A 22067-nucleotide genomic window follows, 5' to 3' on the forward strand; every position below is an offset into this window, starting at 1 on the left:
AAGTCCTGAATTTTTTCTTTAATATAAAGAAATTCTGAAATCCCCCCCCCCCTTTTTTGACATGCTCCAGACACGTGCATATTCTAGCTGTCATTTTTGTGGATGCTGAAATACTGTGGATGGATTTTCATGGGGTGGCAAAATGTACATGCCTGGCACAAAGTTATTCTAAATTTGATATTTTTGCTCCTGAAACATGGAGCTGTTAAAAATTTCTGAGAAACAAGCTTTCCAGAATTTTGTTACCCATCAGCTAAGCCATTTTGGCTGTTAGCGAAGAGAAATTAGGTGATCCGAGGCAGATAGTTGGCTTGGAAAACTGCATTTGGAAACTCTGAAATTTCGCAAGATTGTAAGAGCAGAAAGCAACAATCTCTTACAGCAAAGATCCATAGTCCACATCACAAGTGCCAAGAGCAGTGTACAAGTAGATTGGAATAATATGCACTTTGCATAACGTGATGTAGTTCTGAGCTTCAGCCTTTTGAAGAAAGCAAGCGTGAGAGGTACTTGCTCCCAGCTCCTGGCTTTCTCTTGTTTCTGCACTGGTACACAGGCAAGATGCTACTGTTAGGTGATTGATCAGCGGTGTCTCAGTTTGCTCCGAGTTTCCACAAGCACATACAGCTTCTAATTTGAGAAACAGAAGTAAGCTGGCTCACCAGTTCTTACAGATTGCCCCTAAAAAGGGAAGTGTCGGGCAGCTTTGATAATGGGTTTGCTCCTGTCTTTGCCTATTGCTCCTTCGTATGTTCTAAATCTCAAAGCAAGTTTTTAATTTAGTTCTGTGTTCAACAGCTTAAAATAGATGCTGAAACTGCTTTTAAATGGGATCTATTGTTAATGTAAAGAGCTGTATCAAAACTAGTGGATATAATGAAAAATATAGCCCAGCTTTGTAACATAACGACTTTTACCAAATAAGGGAAATAAAACTAATTTAATTTAGTGTGTGTTAGCTGTCATCGCTATATTAAAGGTTATACCGGTATGTATGAAAAGTTGCTATCTCAGTAATTTAAACAACCTAACAACCTAAGCCTATGTAGGGGTGCAAAGTTCAATATTACTTGTCTTGAAAAGAGCAAGTTCTGTTTTGGAAACTATTTAAAATGCTACTCGAACAACAGTGGTTAGAAACAGGAATGCTAAAATTAACAATTTAGTCATGCTAATTGATTGTATTGTGCAGGTAGGTTGTGAATTCTTAATTATATGGTTTTTAATAAACTATCTGCTATTGGTTTTGTGTAGATCATCCTTTGCAGGCTGGAAGTGCCAAGTGCAGGATAATTCAGTGAATGATGTGGACTATTTCAGCTTCTTGTTTTCAACCCTTATAGGTAATCCATGTGAATGTCATAATTCAGAATTAACAAAATGAAATTTGTTTTGATAGTCAATTGCTGGATTTAATTTAGAATAAATGGTGTAGTAAGTACTTCCTGAAAGTAATTCTAAACTTATTACTTTTTATGAGATACTTTTTTCTTCCCTCTTGATCTGATTTTTGACACCCTATTTTTATACTTTGAATTGCCATTTCGGCTGAATATTTGCATGTATTTTTGTCATTGGAGCAACTTTTTTTTTTTTGGAAGTATAAGGAAAACCTAAATTCAGCATATGACTTGAACAAGAATTTTTTTTCTAGACTTAAGTAAATGCCTTTTATTGGCTCATAATAATATAAATGAGTGCCTCTGGGATTTCCTGTGGACATGCTTATGCTATTAAAAACATTCCATCAGAATAAAGTAATCAAAGTATGTTGAAGTGAGCTGCCCAGGGTCAGCATGAGCAGAATTACTTCTGCTACTATACTCTCACTCAGATATAAAAATAGTTGTATTCTGGGGTGATGCAATTTTAGGAAATTACAGTGGTTAAAATGGCATAATATTTCTGAGAAATATCTTCCAGTTTCTTGTGGTAAAAAGTGTCTTTTCTTTATCACCTCAGTCATTCATAATGTTAAACTACTTTGCTTTCAAAAATTACCTTTTTTTTTCCTAAAACAGTGAAGAGAGTGCTGTACTGATAACTGAGAAAACAAGCAAAACCAAAGTGACTGTTCTGGAGCAGTAGTCCTGTTTTACTAAAACATCTAATAGCTGGCTAGAGATAATTAGCCTTACTAAAACTTCTAATACCTGGCTAGAAATAATTAGCCAAATGAATTTTTTTTTTTTTTTTTTAAACCCTGGAGTTATATTAGAAGGTTACTGAGTTATTGTGAACACATAGTGAACTGTCTTGCATTATACCTGTTTTTTTTTTTTCATTTTGTAAAGATACGTACATGGAAAATAGCAGCATAATGTGGGCCTCTTGCAGTTTTTATACCACGTTATAGTTTAAATGGGTATGCCATTGATTTTTCAAATATTTTTGGTTTTCTTTCAGAAGTCAGAATTTGTATTTTGGTATATGTAATTTAAAATACCAAGCAAGAGCTTTTAACAAAAAATGTTATGCAGACGTAATTTAAAAGGCAGCTTTTGTCAACGATGCTGTTGAAGTAGAACAGTGCTTGATTTGTTTCGTGATACTGTTGTACTGCTTCTTTTTCTCTAGGGTTTTCAAGAGAGGAGTTGACTAGTCTCCAGGGCATTAGAGGAAAGCCACACATTAGCCAGACACAGCTTTCACCTGTCCGTCTTTACCTAACTGATCTGGACCAGTTTTTACACCACTGGGCTGTGGCAGAGGTAATACATCAACACTAATTCTAAATGACAGCATACAAACTCCGAGTGCTTTCCATCCCTTTTCCGCAGATGCCTAAATCTTGTTGTGAGTTGAGTTGAAAAAAGAATGAAAAATATAACAGCTGTCGAACTGCCAATGTTTTTCTATAGCCATCAGATAATATTTTGAAGGAAGGTGCTTTAAAAGATGAATGTTGAGACATGTAGTATGCAAAACAATACTAATGGAAAAAATGGCTAGAAGCCTTGGTGGAAAATTCTTAAACACTAATAAGGTTAAGACCAGCAATATGTTTTGGCTTTCAAAAGTAAATTAACTGTAAATATACTAATTATGAAGAGTTTTCTTTGAGAGTAAATTCCACTGTTAATTAAAAAGCATTTGCATTAAGTGAGACTTTAACTTGAAAGTAATATTAAGTTGGCATTGGTGGTTATTTAGAATAACTTCTGATGCTTATTTAATCAAAATTTACTGGGATTAGAAACTTCAGTGTGAATTCAGTTCCTACTCCTAAAATTGTGAGAACCAAAAGTTTAGTTTTATTGCTGGTTCTAAAGGTATCTGAGCCACCCGATTTTATCCAGAACAGGTACATATTAGTCTTCATTCTGGCTCAACTCTTTGTTGCTTAGCCCACCATGAACCACGTTAAGGCATGAAATCATGTTTTAATGACATGCCAATTTGACAGTATTTATTAAATCTGTCATGAATACAGAAAGAAGAGTGTAACAAGTTTTTAGTTGTATGGTTTATTCTGTGTTTTCCTAGCAATCTTTGTGGTTCAAGAAAGCAGTATAGTAGATTTGTCTCTTTCAAATCATGAAGTTAGTGATAATGTACTGAAATGAATGATAGTCAGAGGCATATATTGCATGTGTGCTATTATGTAATGAATAGTATTTTAAGGAAAGCTGTTATTTGGTACCATGATTGACACATATCTTTAGATGTCCTGACTGCAGTCAGTTGGCCTGTGGAGTAGCTAAACTTTCTTCCCAAGTTGTTCACTGTCTCTTCTGGGCAGGAATGATGTGTTTTCTCACCAAAACAGCTTCCTCTGGTGTTGAAAGACTAGAATTAGTTTTCTCTCCCTGTCCTGTACAGAACACAGGATTGTTCCTCTGTGAATGCACCAGAGAGATTACTTGCAAGTGTCTCAAAGAGTTAGCATAATTCCATACATCTGAAGGATTTATATATACTTTACCTGCTTCTGAAAATGCCACCCCTCACATCATCTTTTTTCCTCTTGCTTCTCTTCCACAAATCTATCAAAGTTGGTTGAGAAACCACACAATAGGAACATTTCCACTTAGGAAAGATGGAGGAGCTTGATTGTAGATATCTTGTTTGTGCCTTTGGTTCCTGGTTGCAAGTTTGATTTGCTTCTCCTGCCACAATCTTTTCAGTGTTTTGGTGCTATTAAGGAGAGTCATTACTTTTCAGAAACTTGAGACTTGCTTTTGTTAAGTACCTTTTACTGGGAAAGATACAAGGTGCTCCCTCAAGTTCTCAGAAGTGGATGGCAGTCATTAAGCAAAGAGCTGGATATCCTTGTTTAGTAATGAAAGAGGATTTGGTGATCATATGGAGCATTGCACTACTTCAGCAGTTACGTGTCAGACTGAAGTCTTTTCTGGAGATGAAGTTATGAAAGAGAGAATGGGAACAAAAATCCCATGCATCAAAAATCTGTGTGTGAAGAGCAGTGAGTCCTTCTGGACCCACCTCATTTTGTACACTCTTAATCAGAGGGAGTTCTGGACTGCTGCTTGCAACTCTGAACTTGAGAAGGAGATTAGAGGCTTTTCCTCATAAGCATGTTCATGATTGTGGAAAGTTTCTAGTAAACTGGGTTATATTGGATACACCTAGGATGTGATCAGGAATAGTCAGCAAGGATTTATGAAGGCCAAATTGTGTTTGACCAACCTCTTGGCTTTCTGCAACAAGGTGACTAGCTTGGTGTGTGAGGGGAGAGCAGTGGATGTCCATTTAAAAAAAAAAAAAAAAAAACCCCAAAACAAAACCCCAAACAAGCAAAAAACCCCAGATGTTTAGGCTTTTAGATGACTTTTCTCTGTGTTTAAATATCTAATACAGTGCTGCGTTCAGTTTTAATGTTTTTCTCTTTTCCTTGTTGAGTACCATTCTCCAACCTCAAACATGTTGACCCATATTCTATTTCATGTTCAATTTGTAAAGAAAACATTCTGGGGACTAGTCAATAAAAACTTTGGGATTTGGAGGCTGGAGCATTTTAAATAAAAGAAGCTGGGGGGGACGACCCTGGATTGGGGAAAAACCTTTCAGTTCAAGATTTGCCAAAAGTTGCACAGGAATAGTTTTTGTAGAGCAAGTAGTTTCCACCAGGTATTGAATGAGCTACTCTCCTGTCAAAAGAAAATAAACCAAACAGCAGCAACCCCCCCCCCCCCCCCCCCCCCAACCCAGAGCTGCAGCCTCTGAGGAGAAGAAAACTGCCAGCAAATCATGAGGCTTTTCTAGGATGTCTTGAAAGGCAGTGTGATATGATAGCTCTCTGTGCATTGAGTTTGAGGGAGGTAGATTTGGAGACCGCTTTCTTCCAAGTGGACATAGTTCAAGGTATGACACAATTTCGGAATAAAAATATTATTGGCTGTGATAGTAAATGATTTTATTTAAATAAAGTACTACTACAGGAAATAATAAACCCCATCTTGAGTCATGCTTTTGGTGGAACTGAGTAGAGCGGCACAGCTTCTGTATGCTGAATCTTTCATGCTTTCCCTTGCTGGATAAGGAAGCTTATGGTGATGCTGTAATGTTAAGAAAAATATTTGTAGTAATTTAAAATACCTAGTAAGTGAGAACAGCCCTCCAGCAGCATTCAGGCCTCAACATAAAGCAGAGAATTGTTCATTTAAAAGAGTTCTCATTGTGTAGTTTTAATTCAGGTTTTCCTCATAATGGAAAAATACTTTATTGTGGATGAAAATAAATAAGGAACTGATGCAGTTATGATTTGACAGCCTAGTTTCCTATGAATAAATGAGACTAGTGATCAGATTATTATTAGTCCATCTATCCTCCTCTTTATTCTCTTCCACCACTAGTTTTGTCTAAACCATTGGTTAGTTTTTGGCGCTCTGCTTAAAAGAATGAAGTTGCAAATACTAGTTGCCCATAAGTTTTAGGAAAATAAGCAGGTGGAAGATAAAAAACTCTAGATTAGCAGAAGGCAGTTTAACATGTTTTCTGCATCCTGCTTGGCAGCAGCCAGCTGGCCAGCCTGCATGTGCATCACTCTGGACCAGGCTCAGCAGGCTCTGTCGCTTGGCCCGCAGGGGTATCCGGGGTTGTGAGGCAGGAGGAGCTGCAGAACAGGACGCGAAGGGATGAAGGGTCCCAGGCGTGAATCTGTAGGAAGCCACGGCTTGTTGGCTTTATTGCTTGCTGCTTGACTTTGCCTTCCTCTGGGTTTGAAAACAGTCCCAGCTTTCTGTCACTAGCTAGCTGTACTGTACAGTGAGTGGTATGTATTTCTAATGGTAATGAACTGTAAGAGGGAATTATACATACCAGAGATGCAGAAGGAGGAAAGATGTTGCTTCTGGAGAAAGAGCAGGTTGTGTGAAGGAAAAGAAGAACTTGAGGCATTTTGAAATGGCAGTCTGGACTCTTGGAGTGTGTTATAATATAACCAGTGCAGTTAGTAGCATGTGTCTAACTGTAATTGGTGAAAAGGTGTACTGGTTTCAGCTGGGAGAGTTAATTTTCTTCCTAATAGCTGGTGTAGTGCTGTGTTTTGGATTTAGTATGAGAATAATGTTGATAACACACCCATGGTTTAGTTGTTGCTAAGTACTGCTTATGCTAGTCAAGGACTTTGCAGCTTCCCATGCTCTGCCAGGTGCACAAGAAGCTGGGAGGGGGCACAGCCAGACTAGTTGATCCAAACTGCCCAAAGGGCTATTCCATACCATATGACGTCATGCTCAGTATAGAAACTGGGGGGATTTCGCTGGGGGGCAGCAATTGCTGCTCGGGAACTGGCTGGGCCTTGGGCGGTAAGTGGTTGCATCACTTGTTTTTTCTGGATTTTGTTCCTCTTTTTTGTTGTTTTCCTCTTCACTACAAATTTTTTTATTAATATTTTATTTCAATTATTAAACTGTTCTTATATCAACCCATGAATTCTCCTGCTTTTGCCCTTCCAATTCTCTCCCTGTCGTACTGTGGGAGGAGGGTGAACAGGCTGGGGCTAAACAAAGACAAAAGGCTAAACAAATGCACTTCTGATAGGAATTAATGCTTTTAAGTGGTTTATAACAAAAGCTGTTTTGAGATGGATACTGTTTGTAACTTTTTTCCTAGAGAGTGGTAATTGGCATAGTGGAAACTTGAAGCCATGTTATTTTTTTGTGGAAGCTTTTAGGTAATGGTGATTTTCACTTCAGGAGCAATGCTTAAGAAAAGTGTTCCTTTAAATGCCATTTTGTGTAGCTGTAAAGGTTAATATTCATATTTTGTCTAAAAGATATGTTAAACGTGGAAACATTGGTTCCTTTTCTGGAGCAACTTCTACTTAAAATGACTTCTGCCTTATTAAAGCCAATTATTTAAAATCATACCCCTGTAGCTGAAATAGATGGGGCTCCGGAATAAATGGTTGCAGCCTTAGGGAAGAGGCTTCAGTCTTTGTTCATTTTAACTGTGCCTATAGTGTTTGTCGGTAATATTGTTCACTCCCCTGTAATTGAATTGCTCTGCTAGTATCGAATGAAATAGCGCCAACAGGAATGAACAGTTTAACAAGCTAACAGTGTATACATGATAATTTCTATTGTTGTAATATTTGATGTTTATTGACACTTGAACATTTTGGAGGGGGAAGCAAATGATAATTCAAAAATTCTGCTCAAAGTCGAGATTCTAGAGTTATATTGAGCACATAACTGACTTGAAGAAATAAAATACTGAACAAACAGCTTAAATGTTTTAAAGAGCCAACACTAAGGAAGGTCAGCTGCTTTTAAAAGCAGTCTTGAATTAAAAACCTTTAGGATGCATATAATGTAATATACTAATGTGTGTCAAAAATGGAGAAGTCTTACAAGTGAAATAGAGTTGGGAAGGCTGTGTCTGCACTGATGTGCTATGGAAAATTATGACAAATCAGTAAAGATAGCAAGTCAATGCATGTAAATTAAAAGTCTTGCAAGGATGTTTGTCTTGAAGTAAATGGTGGTGTTGCAGTGCTGAAGCTTACTTTAAGCAGAGATTAACACTTCAAAAAACCCACTAAATTTTTAAAATTAAGATTCTGAGTTGAAGTTCCTGTAAGATTTCAACTTGTGGTCTGTATTGAGATTTCCAGATTAGAGTTACGTTGGGGAAGAAAAAGCAGCTGAGGGTAAGTAGTATCCCTTCTGAACTAGAAATATGCTGTAATTCTTACCTTCTTTAAGGAGGATTAAAAAACTCTGTATAAGCCCATTAGTGTTTTGTAAAGCTACATCGTATCCAAGTCAAATGTTCAGAAATGAAAATAAAGGTGTTTTCTTGAAAAGTAATGCAAATTCCAAAGAAACAAAAGAGAAATTATATAAATAAATGTAATGACTCCTAAAATGAATAAAGCTCTCTTTTAATTGTCTCCTCCATAATTTTCTTAAGATATAAAACACAAAAAAACCCAACAAAAAAACCACCAATACAACCCGAACACCAAAACACAAACCCCAAAAAACCTAACTTGATCTTTGGGCCAGTGCTCCATTGTGCCCTGCACCTTATACTTCCAGTGTATCTTGTGACATTTTATAGCTGGGAGCTCACACGTTACTGCAGGTAACTAATGTGAATTAACAGTGTATCTTATGCTATAAATTCACATCCTGGTTTGCGATACCTAAACTAAATTTGCTTAAAAAGGCAGGCTTCGTGGAACAAGAGCTAGTTTCCTAAGTGTACGGTTTTCTGTGTTTTCAAGTCCTTTTGTTTGGTGAGGGGGCAGGCAGGTGAATTTGGAGACTTGTACATCAGACGTTCCTTTGACCGTCCTGCATGTGGTCTGACAGGGAGGCATCCACAGGGAGGAGGAATCAGCTGTGGTAACATTTTATAGCTGTGTGGAAGCTGCAGAGCTGTGAAAGATGGGCTTGTTATGGCTGCAAGAGGATGAAAGAAAAGCTCCTTGGGTAGCAAAGCTATTTCATGGTATCCTTTCTTCAAATTTTGCTAGTAAGATGGCTCCGAGAACCAGGCCTGTGCTGTTTTTCAGGTATGGCTTTATCTCCTCCTGGATGGCACATTAGCTGTGGAGCACAAAACCTGGTTTTGCTCACAAAAGAATAATATTTTCAGAAGTGCCTGTCACTTAGTGAGACAGTAGGATTGTCTGTAGCCCATAGTTCTCTGCCTCCTGGCACCACATCTTGCTGGAACCCAGATTTAAACATGTGATCAAGTTCTTGTACAGTAGGTGAGCAATAGTGATTGCCACGCATGTATTTGTGTCCAGTGGCAAATAAGGGTAACTTCACTTGGTTTAGTTGACTTTTAATATAGGTTTAACATCAGACTGCATGTGCAGCCTAGGAATCTGCATATAGGCAATTGCTACAGTTCAACAGATGCAAGATGTGTTTGTATGCTGTAGTTAGTTACTCTGTTTCCGATCCAGCAATTAACCGTGTTTCATAATCCTAAGTCTTTGGAAATACGTACTCCATCAAGATGCAGGACACGATGCGTGTTCTTAAGCATTTGTAATTCTTAAACAAGTTTCTGCCTTCCTGTTTTGCTATCCTGTATGTAAAATTAGCCCAATAGTGTGGGTCTTTTTTGGTTTTGGTTCCATATCCTCCCCCTGCCATTGCCCACCTATGTGTTGTTCTCCTGCAGACTCTGTTTCTTCTTTTTGGCTTTTTCTTTTTTTAACCTAGGTTTTGTTTTGTTTTGTTGTGATTGTGTGTGGGTTTTCTGTGGGTTTTTTGGTGGTGTTTTTTCTTTTTTTTCTGGAGTCACTGAATCAGGCATACCTTTCACATCTGCCCCTGTGAGCTTAGCCAAGGTAGATGAACAAAGATCTCATTGTACGCAGCTTTCTCAACAACTCAGGGCACTGTTAATATTGCCCTGTCAAATCAGTTTATTTCAGAAAGAGAAGCAGCACCTGTCAAGGGAGTACACTGCCTGATGAGCTAGGGTGCTTCAGGGGAAGCTGGCCAAGCTTCAGACGACAAGCTTCATTGCCTGCCCCATCGCCTGAAAACTTCTCGTTTTCTACGCTCTGCAGTAACATGTTCTACTGGATAGAGTCCCACTCGAAACAGTCATTTCACAAGGGCTTGGGAATTGACTGCAGAACAGCCTGTTACATTTTAGTTACCCATGTTTGAGGTGGATGTCAATGTCAATTGAAAACTGTATTTTAAAGTTCACATTAGGATATAGTGTCTGGTGTATGCCAACTTTCTTTTTTAATAAAATCACTTCTTTTGAAGTCTGAACTGTCTTTGGTCAGACTCCACATGGTGGCTCGCTAAAGTACTTGATGCATTATTTTTTCTGCTTGCTTCGTTCCTTTGTGCGCTTATGCTTGTGCATGTCTTCAGAGGAAGGTAAGTATTTTTCTTTGAAAAAGAGAGTGCTTTGCAGCATGATTAAGCTTGAAATTATATGCAGATTTCCCCTGGAGAGTTCCTGATAAAATATTTCCCTTGGGGCTTTTTGAGTCAGGAATCTGTCACGTTATGGGAAGCATTGAGTGATTTATGGAGTGGGAACAGTTAAATTATGAACAAAACATTACTCTCAGTTCATCATTCGTGCATGTTCCTGTTGCCATGAGGGCTCGGATTGAGACTGGGCTTCCTAGGTTCTTCCCAACTCTGCCTTTTGGAGTGGAGAGCATCTTACGGATAAGCAATAGTCAGCTGATTGATTCCTCTGCTTGTCCATTAGAGCTATGAAAAGCCGGTTTCAGATTGCATTAAGAGTCAGTTAGGTTGGCTGTCAGCAGCAAAAATGCTTTTAACTCATCCAGTTGAAGACTAGACTACAATACTCCACGGTGCGAGGATCTCCAAAAAGCCCAGGGAGTGCTCCTGGGCTGCCTTCCCAGCCTTCTCCGCCCACCCCCCTTCCATTTTAGCTGGCTGCTGTTGGAGTATGTCTTCAGCATGGCAGGCAAGGAGGCCTGTGTAGTAACGATTTCCTGAAGCACTAGTAGGGAGCCTGCTGTTGTAGTTATGTAGCTCATTAGTATGATGGGTAGCTGGGCTCGTTTGATCAATAAGGTTTGGTCTGAAAAGCTGCCAATGGATTATGAAGCCTGTAGTATTTGCTGCATAACAGTTAATCCCAGTATTTAAAAGAATGCTTTTCTTTGCCTTAATTTACTCAAGTAGATATTCAAACAAAATTAAAAAGAAAAAAACCCAAACCCTCTAAACCTAAAGCAACCCTGTTATAAAATACTTGTCTCAAAAAGGTATAAAATCCCCCTACGATCAGAAGTGCTCATTCTCTGTCCATTCACTTCCGTAATACTCTGAAACAAAACTGCTCTGGCTTTAGTCCAAAATCAATCTATGAATGCACCAAAAATGTGATAAATGCTAATCAAATGTAAAATAACGAATCAGCTGTGACATTTTATTATGGAAATTAAACATCATGCAAACCCTTGCCTAAGGAAAATTGTCAGGAAAAATAGTAATTTTCATGTGATAATTAAGTTTTCTTTGCTTTTCATTTCCATGTCTAATAATGTTTCAGTTTCACTTTTTATAACAGGCATTTGTTATGAAAGCCATTTCAAGCAGGATTTAATTTATGGAATTGGAAAGGATTGCCACTCCCACTTAATCGTAGGAAAATAGAACTGAATGTAGGGAATGGTTGTGCTATTTTGAGGGTCAGGAAGACCCAAAAGGTTGAAAAGCTTTTGTTTGCCAATGCACTTTACCACCACCCTTCTAAGCAAGTATGCTGCTCTTCAGTGGTATGATGCCCAAGTGTTGGCGAATTGTACCTGTTAGGAAATGCTCCTGCAACTTGTCATCTCAGGGAGAACCTCAGTGGTCTGGTAGGCCTGTTCTAGGGGTGTAGTCCTAAGGGTGAAATATTAATAATGGTTTTATTAATAATGAAGCCTTAGTTTGCTGGGCGGGCCTGGTGGACTTGCCTTCGAGGTCTTTAATTTGTTGACCTCATGTGGGTGTGTATTGAACTAGAAGGGATCTCCCTAGCTTACTGTATCTAGTGCCATGTGCTCACAAGCATATGGCATACCCCATTTGCAGACTTCCTGAGCTCTGTCTTATGAGCAACAAATGTCTCCTGCATGTCCCCTTTCATAATCATCCTTCCTAATTTCCATCTCATCTGCATTTATTTATCATTGTTATTTTTTGTTGCTCTTTGGTTATATTTGTTTTCCTGCAGTGGTTTTCACCTCTCTTCTGTATTTGTAAGTGACAGTAATATCCCTTCTCAGGTATTGTTTTGCCAGCTAAGGTGGGTTAAGTTCTTTCCATTGACACCTGTAAGACAGGATCTCTCTGCAATTTTTCTATGTCTGTTCAGTTTGAATTTACCTTTCTTGAAAATGAGTGACTCCTATTTTGTCAGAAATAGTCTAAGTAGGGTCTTATGAGTAGTATTGAACAGATGATCAGTACTCTGATCACTTCTATTGTGATTATTTTTCCATCCTAAAGTGACATTTGCTCGTTTCATGGTTGTATCACATCCACCTTGTGGTCCATTGTTATGCACAGAATTTTCTCCTAATTTCCAACTGTTAAACCTCCTAGCTGCATGCAGAAGTTTTTATCAGTCTCCAAGTGCATGACCCGCCACTTTTGTTTCACTTAATTTTTTCCTATACCTGTTACTCATCAGACGCGTGCGATCTTTTCTATAGGTTAGTCCAGTCCTCCTGTCGTGGCAGTGTTTTTCAACTTTGAGCTGTCAGCCGACAGATTTCATCAATGTAGCTTTACCTTTTATGTAAATGTTACTCATTAAAACACTCGGTCAGATGGGCATCAGAGTTTGTCCTTGACATGACAATCCCCAGTAGTAACCTCTGTCTCAGCTTGACTTTATTCTTTGACACTGCTAATATGCAAATGTTTTGAGTGTGCTTCTTGGGAATGTTCCAGACAGAGTACTTCACATTTTATCACTTTCAAATTGCAGTGTACAGAAGCACTACCATATCTAGGATGGAGTACATGGTTTTAATAATATTATTTCATTATTAAATAAATGTATAGTATCAAAAATAAGGGTATTCAGTACAAGAGTATCTATAACATTGTCTTTTAAATAGTACTACCAGTCAAAATACTTGCACGAATACACCTGTAATACTGATTAACATGAGCAACGTCCTGACAGTATTATGTTCCATCAAGCGGATGTGTTTAAGGGCCTCCTGATTTGGCCAGCTTAAACAGGGCTAAAAGCATGTGTGGCATGTAATTTTGAAAAAAGCTGAGCATGCTTTTATATCACCACAAATGATACTGCTTGGCCATTTCTGATTAAACCACCACTGGCATCCACATTAGTTAGGATTGAGTTTTCATATCACAGGACCTTGAGCTAAGGGTTCTTTTCCTAACCTTTCCTTTCCTTGAGGTCTCTCTTCAGCTGGAAATGTTGTGGACCATTGTTTTTGATACAACATGGGTGATGTTTTGTATTTTGTCATTATGTCTTCTTTTGGTGAATCAGGGCAGGTCAAGACAACTTAAGTCTCAAAACCAGGACACTATCACAGAATTTAATCCCCCAAGTCAGATCATTCCATGAAAGTTTTCTCTAGCTTTCTTCAGTCAGCAAGGTATCTTAGAGGGCAGTTTTTGCTTAGTCGAGATATTTGTAAAACTCGGGGACTTAAATTCTTCCCTCCCTCAAATGCCCGACCTTGCTTGTTCTCTTTCCGATTCCCTTACGCACAAACAGATTTCATTCCTCATGTATTGGTCCTTCCATCTTCCTTGTCCTTAGCAGGACGCCATGACTGCTAATGGTCTAATGACACACTTGCGCTGCGTGCATTGCTTCCTGGAGGCTTCAGTTGACACTGGTGGGCTAAGCAGTGAATGTAAACAGAGGGAGGTCATCCAAGCTCTCTGACTGGTTTGCAAATTATTGGAATAGATGGGAAAGAAAAGAGGAACAGAGAAAGCCGTCTGCTGAGAATTGTAGTACAGCTTAACTAGCAGATCTACTAGAGCTCTGGTTTCTTTATCCTATCCAGGAGCCATATAGCATTTCATGGGGTTTTGGTCAACTCTTTTTTTTTTTAGGTCGCTGCCCCCACCCCCCCCCCCCAACCCGGCCATTGGCACTCATATGTTTTTTGCTAAAAAATGAAGGTCTGAGTCACTTTTTTAAAAAAGAAAACTCTTTCCATCATGCCTCTGGGCAGCTAGTACAGTTTGCTAGTGCCTGATTATATAAGCACCAGAACGTTTTTGGCAGTTTGTAAAACAAGTTTTCCCTTTGTAGTATGACATGTCGAATCGTCTTTGGACATGACATTTTTGGCAGTGTAGAGGAAAATAAGTTGGAAATGGATCTTTGCTACCTTCTTCTTTTGTTATATTATTTTTCTGTCCCATTTGCTTGTAATTCTTCTGGTTCATGCTTGATAAAGTTATTTGGGAAGTTATTTTCTGAAATTCTTCAGCTCTGAGGAAAGGCACCTGGAGGCTTGGTGTGGCGCTGTAGCTGGACAGAATATTTTTGGCCTTCCTACTTCTATCATGTAGGTAAAATTAAGCAAGTCACTACCAAAAAAACTAATTGTGTAGGCTGTCATCTCTTTAAACACTGAACAATTGATGTTGGCAATGTTACTCTTATACACTGTAAAGAATCAATACTTTGAGACAAAGCTGTTATGTGTCCCCGTAGGTACTTAGTATTTAGGTCTGTCAACAAAGTATGACTACACAGGGAATGGTTGCTGGTTGCATTAGAGTACTCAAATATAACTTTGTTTTATTTAAACAGATGATCTGTCACAGCTTGTCCACTGTACCTTCACAAAGTCAGTGTTTTGACATTCTCCAGACTGGCATCTGTAAATACCTGGTAAGCACCATTTTGTCTTCTGTGTTAGCTTCCTTGTGATAAATTTTGTAATGGTCTCATTAACCCTCAAATCCACTTGCTCCATATATTTCAATATTTGCAAAAAATTTCAACAGGATAGGTGGTTTTAAAAATAAAAATCTGATAACTGTTGGTATCCAAACTTACATGGATTTCCCTGCCCCCCACCGCCTCTGATTTTTGAGTAGTTCAGCTTGTTTTCAAGCCAAGACAGCCATAAATGTAAGGTTTCTTGGTTTGGTTTAGTTTGGTTTTGTTTTCAAAAAAGAGTGACTAGCAGCTCTAGATGAGTTTTACAGTCTGTCTTCTCCTTCTAATCCTGAATACTCCCTGAGCTGAGGGTGGGGATGGCAAAGCCAGAGCTGGGTAACACAACTGCAAGGGCCAGAACTGGCAGTTACCCGTGGTGCTGCCTGTCTGTCCTCCCCTTGAGATGGTTCTGCGATCTAACAAGTATCCGCAGTTCCCTGTATGGAGGCCTACTGAAAAATTACTAGACCACAGCTTCCCTAGGGAGTAGCTTTACCTATAACTGTAGTCTGGATTTTTGGGGGTAGGTGTTGATTTAAATCACAACTTTTAAATCAGCTTATGTGTTCTACTACACGCTTTGAGAGCAAACAGTTACGTGGATTTTTATAGTTGATTTGACTGCTGCCCAAGATCTCTAACTGGATGATGACACCTAACAGGGAAGAAAGACACCAAGCAACCAACATCCTATATGGGAACTTGTGTGAGCAGTCTCATCTACTGGATTTGTATAAATTGAAATGTCTGTGTTCACATCATCTTGCAGACTGGCTGACTAGCACGTTTCATCAGCAGTGGCTAATTTGATCTTCAGGATGCTTCTTTACATGCAGACATCTGTCTAGCTCACTATCATTATTTCCTATTTGTGGTTGGTCAGGAACATCATAATTTTTATTATTTAGTGCATCAATGTCCAAATAGTAGTCAGCAGGGTCTTGGTGATAGTTGCTGTCCATCTTGTGTCACGCAGGAACACCAGCCTTCTCCTACCTCTGCAGCTGGCTGGTGCAGGGTCAGCTTGGGACAGCGATGCACACTTGTGGCCTTGAAATACACCTAGCATCTTATATCAGAAGTATTTAAAAGTTTGAACCCATCACTGTTCTTTGTCTTTCACCTCTCATGAGTAATCATACCAATGAAATACGCTCCACATTTCTGTAGCTTGTACTTTATTGATCTTTTTCTAAACATTTCTAAAAGAAACAGCTGACCTTGTTAACTGAACCGTCTCTGTCAGCTTAAAACAATGTACTTGCAGGTGAGCGAATTAGGCTACTCTAAAACTCTTCAAATTAGTTTTTTAATAAGATAAATGGTGCCACATTAGCAATGCATTAATTTTTTTTTATGGCTCTACAGGACAAAAATCTAGGCTAGTTACTCAATAGCACTTCAAAACTTAAACTGCTTTCTAATCCACTGCTTCTACAGAAAAAAAAGAATTTTTTCTAAATTATTTATCATGCCTATAAAATCCTTACTCAAGATGATGTTCTCATTTTAACAAGAGAAGAGTATCACCCCAACTGTGGGCCCACCATATGTTTCATTAGCTTTAATTTAACTCTGCTCATAATGCTCTCATTCCTGTTGAGCTTGTCGGATTTCTAAGGAGACTCACCCTGATGACGATCCAGTAGAAGCTTTTCTTTCTGGAGAGTAAATCCAAGCTTCCTTCTGCCTCGGTGACTGCTTGCTGCCGTTTCAAGACACAGAAGGGCTGCTGTGTCCCATGATACATGGCTTAAAAGGAAAGACCTGTTCTGTCCAAAAGATTCTGTTTGTGCCTGTATCATCTTTCAGAGCAAGGCTCAAAGTAGTGGGTTTTTTAAAATATGTTTGAGATGAATGTTTATTTAGAGGGGATGGAATGAAGATGCCGGTTTAACCTTCTGTTGGTATGGGTGGCAATTTCTTAAGAACACAAGGATTTGAAAAAAATGCCATGATGTGTAGAACTTGGACGAAGTAACACATGTTATGATATGAAGGAGATTCATTCAGCTCTAGGCATGCTTGTATACCAGCAAGAAAACTGTGTATAAAGTGATGAACTTGGGTTTTTTTTTGTTTTAATACAGGTTGGATTGGTTGTAATACCTGATAGCACAGCTGGATCTGTTCTATGTGCCATAAATAAGCTCTTGGATCAAGCTTGCATCCTAAGTGAAAACCTCCACAAGTTCTTAGCCTCTTGTTGTTACAGTCTTCTGTACTTTCTGCTAACTTTAGACAAAGAGGATGCAGAACATGTACAGAAAAGGTAATGCTGCTTTTCTTACCATGTTAATTGTCTCTGCCTTTATACCCACAAGTATTTAGAGATGTAAAATGAAAGGATACCCTCACACACATCCCCCCAATTTCTTTTGCTGTCTGTTTTGTGCTTACTTCAAAACAGTACTTGGACTTAAGAAAAACAGCTGCAAAGTTAGCTGGAATTATTTAAAACAATAACTGAAGAAGGTTTCTTCTCAAATTGTTCTAGTTAGGTGTCAGAACCATCCTGACTGTAGAAAGGCAGATGTTTACACCTTAATATTTAGCTTTAGCCTTTAGTTTCATTAGATACATTGAAAAGCAACAAGCAAAGGATTTGGCTTTATAAGCTTGTACTCTTAACTGATTTGATATTTCAGCTTTAACAAAACTTCTCAGGCATCATTTTATAGACTGCAAATTCATTTGATTTAAAAAACCCAAAAAGCTACAGATGCCGGATTTAAATAAGTTTATTTACTTGTATAACAGAAATTACTTTTAAACAGTTTAAACTTCAGATTTTTCCTCTAACTGTTCCATATACAAGAAAGTTGTTCAAAGCTTACTTAAAATTTAAGACATGTTTTTAAAGCTGGAGCCCTCCTTCACATACTGTATTTAATGACTTGTGTATCACAAAAAGCCGATTCCATTGTTTGATTTCGTATGAGTCTTAAAGATTCAGGTGTACCTGAACAATGACTGAAACAAAAACAGCTTCCCAGCTGCATCAAGCAGAAATTACCCTGTGTAAGAGCTTCAGCAACACTTGCATCTCCAGGGCAGGACCTTAAATTTTCTCTAGTGCTGTACATAATTTTAGAATATTTTCAAGTTTAGCGTTTTCTGGTACAAATTTTCTGCTTCGGCACTAATTATGGTGAAGGCAATTGGCATGATTGAATTCAGAGGCACGTTTCCTTGTGCAGCTATGAGGCTCGTTCACAGAAGCATACTTGAAATACATGTCCTCGATCATTTCAATTTTTTTTCCCTTTTTCTCTCAGGGACATGCTGTGGGGATCGTGTATTTCTGCATTAGCACTCCTGCCACGATTACTGAGACTGATGCTGCAGAGTCTGCAAGTGAGCAGGATCTGTCGGGAAGAACTGCCCGTTGTTGCTCAGTTGCTTCGCTTACTAATGCAACACGGTCAGCTCAGGAGCCATATGATCACAAATGAATTTCTGGTGCAACAGATTATCAAGGACATCATGGTATGAAGCTTCTTCTTGTCTCCCACAGATTACAAGGGTATACAAGGTTTAAAAATGACTGCAAACAAATTACTGAAAACACCGAAGAACAAATGTTTAGCAAAACACAAGTTACGATTGTCTTTTATTTCTCTTGGAAGTCCAGGCTGTGTAGAAGGCTGCTATTTGTCCGAGCTCCTGTGGTCATTGCACAGATGAGAGAGTCCTGAAGTTTAGCTTCCACCCAGGCCAGCAGCCCTGGACAATAGTTGGCTTCCTAATAAAATGCACTGGAAGCGGATTACCTACACAGCCGGTCTGAGGGACAGCTGTCCCAGAATAAGAAACTAGTCTTTTCTGTTTATGGGAGCAGGGGTATATAGGTGTATGAAGATGTTATTAAATCAGACAAACTCTTAAATATCTACAGTGCAAAATGTATTCTCTTTCAAATATTGCAAAACCCAGCGCTTCTATTCACGTGTCTACATTCCAGTGACTTTGAGACTATTACAGTTGCTTCTCTCTTCAGGGGAAAAAAAAAAAAAAACCACCACAAAAATCTGAAACTGCCTTTGCACAAAGCTCTTACTAGTTTTGAGCGCAGAGAGTTTGTATGTCCCGCAGGTTTCAGTAAGCTATGTGTATCCGTTAGTAGCTTTTAAAAGATCTGTTACCAGAAACATAACCTCAGTGGTGGCAAAAGCAGATATAGGAAAGTATCGTGGAAATTCTCTAACAGAGAATGAGGTGGTTGGTTTCCTTTGGTGTAGATTGTGCATCGGCCAGTTTTTGTGATGTTACACTGTGAGTGGGTTGTTTGTGGTTGCTGGGGTTTTTTAACAACTTATGAATGCTAAGGAGAGTGAATTACTGGACTGTGGTGGTCTGTTGGTAGTTGTCATGTAGACTGGGGTATTGAGCTCTCCTGCTTTAGTAGAACCACGCTCATTTGCATTTTAATTGACTATCAGTTGCAGAATTGGAAAGTAAGCAAGCCACTATAATTAAAGAGTAAGGAAAACACATCTGGTGTAATTCACACACTTCACAACACAACACCGACTTAGTGTACCAAGTAGTAATGCTTCACTGTTTCGGCTTTAGCGACATACCATGTTGAAATGTATAAATGAGAAGAATAACGTCACTGTGTGCAGGTGAACAAGGCCGTCTTGTACCTTTAACAGCACACCTGATTAACTGTAAAAACAAAGCAAAGCTTTGCAAGTGCTGTTGGTGAAACTGAGTTTTACCTTTTTTTTTTTTCCCCCCTTCTTTCTAGACACTGAAGAGTGGTGAAGTTCAAGAGCAGTGGCTGACAGACCTCCATTACTGTTTCAACATCTACCTTGCCTCTCATCCCCAGGGACCTGGCCCTATAAACGCGGTATATTAAAGAGGTCGAACTGCATTTATTGTAAAGCATTTACTTCTATTTAGTTTTGAATGGAAGACGTTGGAACAAAGCTTGTCAATTTTTTTGTAAGTGAAACAGAATAAACATTTTACAAAGAACTGCATACCTCTATTGCCTTCTTTTTCAAGCAAGTAGACATTACTGGAAGTTGGTTTAGTAGATCTGGTGACCAGTGAGGGGTGTTAAAGAAAATCCAGTCTCCTTGAAGCTTAAGTGCTTGCAGAGAAACAGACATATTGACTCCCATTGTCTATTATTTTGAAGCATCAAATTAATTAAAAAAAATTAGAATTATGTAATACCAACTAGAAGAAAAAATAGAAAACAATATACTTTGAAACTAGAGTAACATTTTTTAATTTTTGCTGGTTCATATTTTTAAATACTTTGTGCAAGGTAAATACTGTATGCTGGCAGCTCCAAAGCTATTATAAGAACAAGCTTTCTTCTAGAATAGGTTCCATCTTTTCTTGCTTTCTGTAGTAACTCGTTTTGTGCATGCATAAAAATAGTTACTAATACAGAAAAAAACTGGTGATAATCTCAAAGGGTAGAAAACGCTCCCCTAACAAGTTCCGTAGGCTGTGGAAGGCAATTTATTTACTGAGTGTTTTTGTCAGCATCTCTTCCTTCCAAATCCATAGCTAGCTAAGAAACAATAGTTTCTTTAGTACAGAAGTGGAGCGTGAAGGCTGTTCTTCCATTCCTGTTTAGATTTTGAAATCTGTTTAATAAATTTGCGGTGAAATTGAACAGCAGTCTTTCAGAACTGTTACATCTTTAGTACAGTTTCCCTCTCCTTTGAAACTGTGTTGTTTGAACACATTCAAAATTCTTACTTTTGACAATGGAAAACTTTGGGAGCCCCTGCAATTCTATTGTAATGCTGGGCTTAGTGCTTCATTGTCTTTTTTCCAAATGCAATTCAGATTTCATCTTGTCAGTAAATAAATTAACAGTTGCATTTAAAAACTAATTTGTACACAAAATGAGTCCAACTCCTTAGAAGTCTGCTTGGCATGTGATGCTGAGATAATAAAAAAATAGAAAATGTTTTCAAGTTAATATGTCATAGATGACTCGTACATTATGAAAGGTAACAGTTGTACCGGAATGTGCTTTTAAAATTCCAAACATTCAGTTTTGCTTAGTGCTTGAGTCTTGTATTTTTTGATTTTGCAGCAGTAGTTGGTCTCATGTTGTATGAAAATTGCTTTGATTTTCCCATGTTCTCCAGCAAATTAACACACTGTAGGTTGTTCACTGTAAAAGAACAAAATGGTTTTGATGAGTGACTCTAGTGGATAAAAAGAAGTTTAATCTACACTGGGTTCTAGATTTCATAAACAATGAATCTACCAGGAAGAGAACATGCCTTTTTCCTGACATCTCACTGGTGATTATCTGTAAATAGAGTTCAGTTTCTGTGGCGTGTGGTACAGCTTACATAGAATGCTACTGCTTAGGTTTAACTCAGCCTGTAATAGTGGAGCTTAACTTGAGGTTTCCCCTCATAAACGAATGAAGGTTTCCAGGCTGACGGTTCAGTCACTAACACAATGCTCTTGGCTGAGTTGCTGAAGAGCAGCAAGAGATTTTGTTGCGCAATATTTTGCAACCTTAGGTACTGGGTCATTTCTAGAAGGTAGGGGAAACTAGTCCATGGCTAAAGCGAGTAGTCTCTGAATTATTAGAAAGCAAAAATGAATGTCAGCTGACTGTTCTCTTCAGTTTTGAGTCTGGCTGAATGTCTGGACTCATTCAATGTTTTTTTTCACTGTAATGTGCTACAAATAATATGTGTGTTTTCCTTTCCTGGTTTTGTAGAGATTGGATGCAAACATTTCAGTGCTTTATCCTGTTCTTGCCAGGGTCATCCCAAGTGCAAATCTGAACGTTTTGTTCTGAGGGGGTGAACCCAGCACAGCTTAAGGATGTCTTTCTAATGCGAAGAATTGCAAAACCTCCTCCTTTACAACTCTATAAACACACTTTAATGTCCACAGTGAAACAAAAAAACCCAGGCTTATCTGTCTGGCCTGCTGCAGAGAGCCTCTTTAAATGCCATTTACTGAACTGACAAAAGGCATCTAATTAAAAAAAAAAATTAAAAAAAGGAACAACCTTCAGGTTCCAAAATGTTTTAATTGTAACAATCATAAAGGCCCTGTTTGCCAGAATATTTCGAAGCACCCACCCAATGTCTGTATATCCTATCGCCCACTCATTTTCCACCCTGTGCTGCCCTTGCTTATTTATACATTTCCTTTCAATACCTTCTGTGTGTCCCCACTCCAAAGTGTTT

The 22067-nt window shown here is 38.5% G+C and overlaps 2 protein-coding genes across 2 annotated transcripts in view; one reads left to right on the plus strand and one right to left on the minus strand.

Moving 5' to 3' along the window:
• Nucleotides 1-19826, plus strand: part of TEX10 (testis expressed 10) — a 61735-nt gene extending 41909 nt beyond the window's left edge. Inside the window, exons 10-15 of the mRNA XM_075705459.1 lie at nt 1255-1343; nt 2578-2711; nt 14743-14823; nt 16965-17146; nt 18153-18363; nt 19628-19826. Of these exons, the coding sequence (XP_075561574.1) occupies nt 1255-1343; nt 2578-2711; nt 14743-14823; nt 16965-17146; nt 18153-18363; nt 19628-19741 (811 nt within the window). The 3' untranslated portion in view covers nt 19742-19826. The remainder of the gene's footprint in view (nt 1-1254; nt 1344-2577; nt 2712-14742; nt 14824-16964; nt 17147-18152; nt 18364-19627) is intronic.
• A 1083-nt stretch (nt 19827-20909) lies between these two features.
• Nucleotides 20910-22067, minus strand: part of INVS (inversin) — a 103771-nt gene continuing 102613 nt past the window's right edge. The window contains exon 16 of the mRNA XM_075728337.1: nt 20910-21025. Within this exon, the coding sequence (XP_075584452.1) occupies nt 20910-21025 (116 nt within the window). The remainder of the gene's footprint in view (nt 21026-22067) is intronic.

The sequence above is a fragment of the Pelecanus crispus genome, chromosome 2 (genome assembly GCF_030463565.1).
Source record: "Pelecanus crispus isolate bPelCri1 chromosome 2, bPelCri1.pri, whole genome shotgun sequence".
Classification (NCBI taxonomy): domain Eukaryota; kingdom Metazoa; phylum Chordata; class Aves; order Pelecaniformes; family Pelecanidae; genus Pelecanus; species Pelecanus crispus.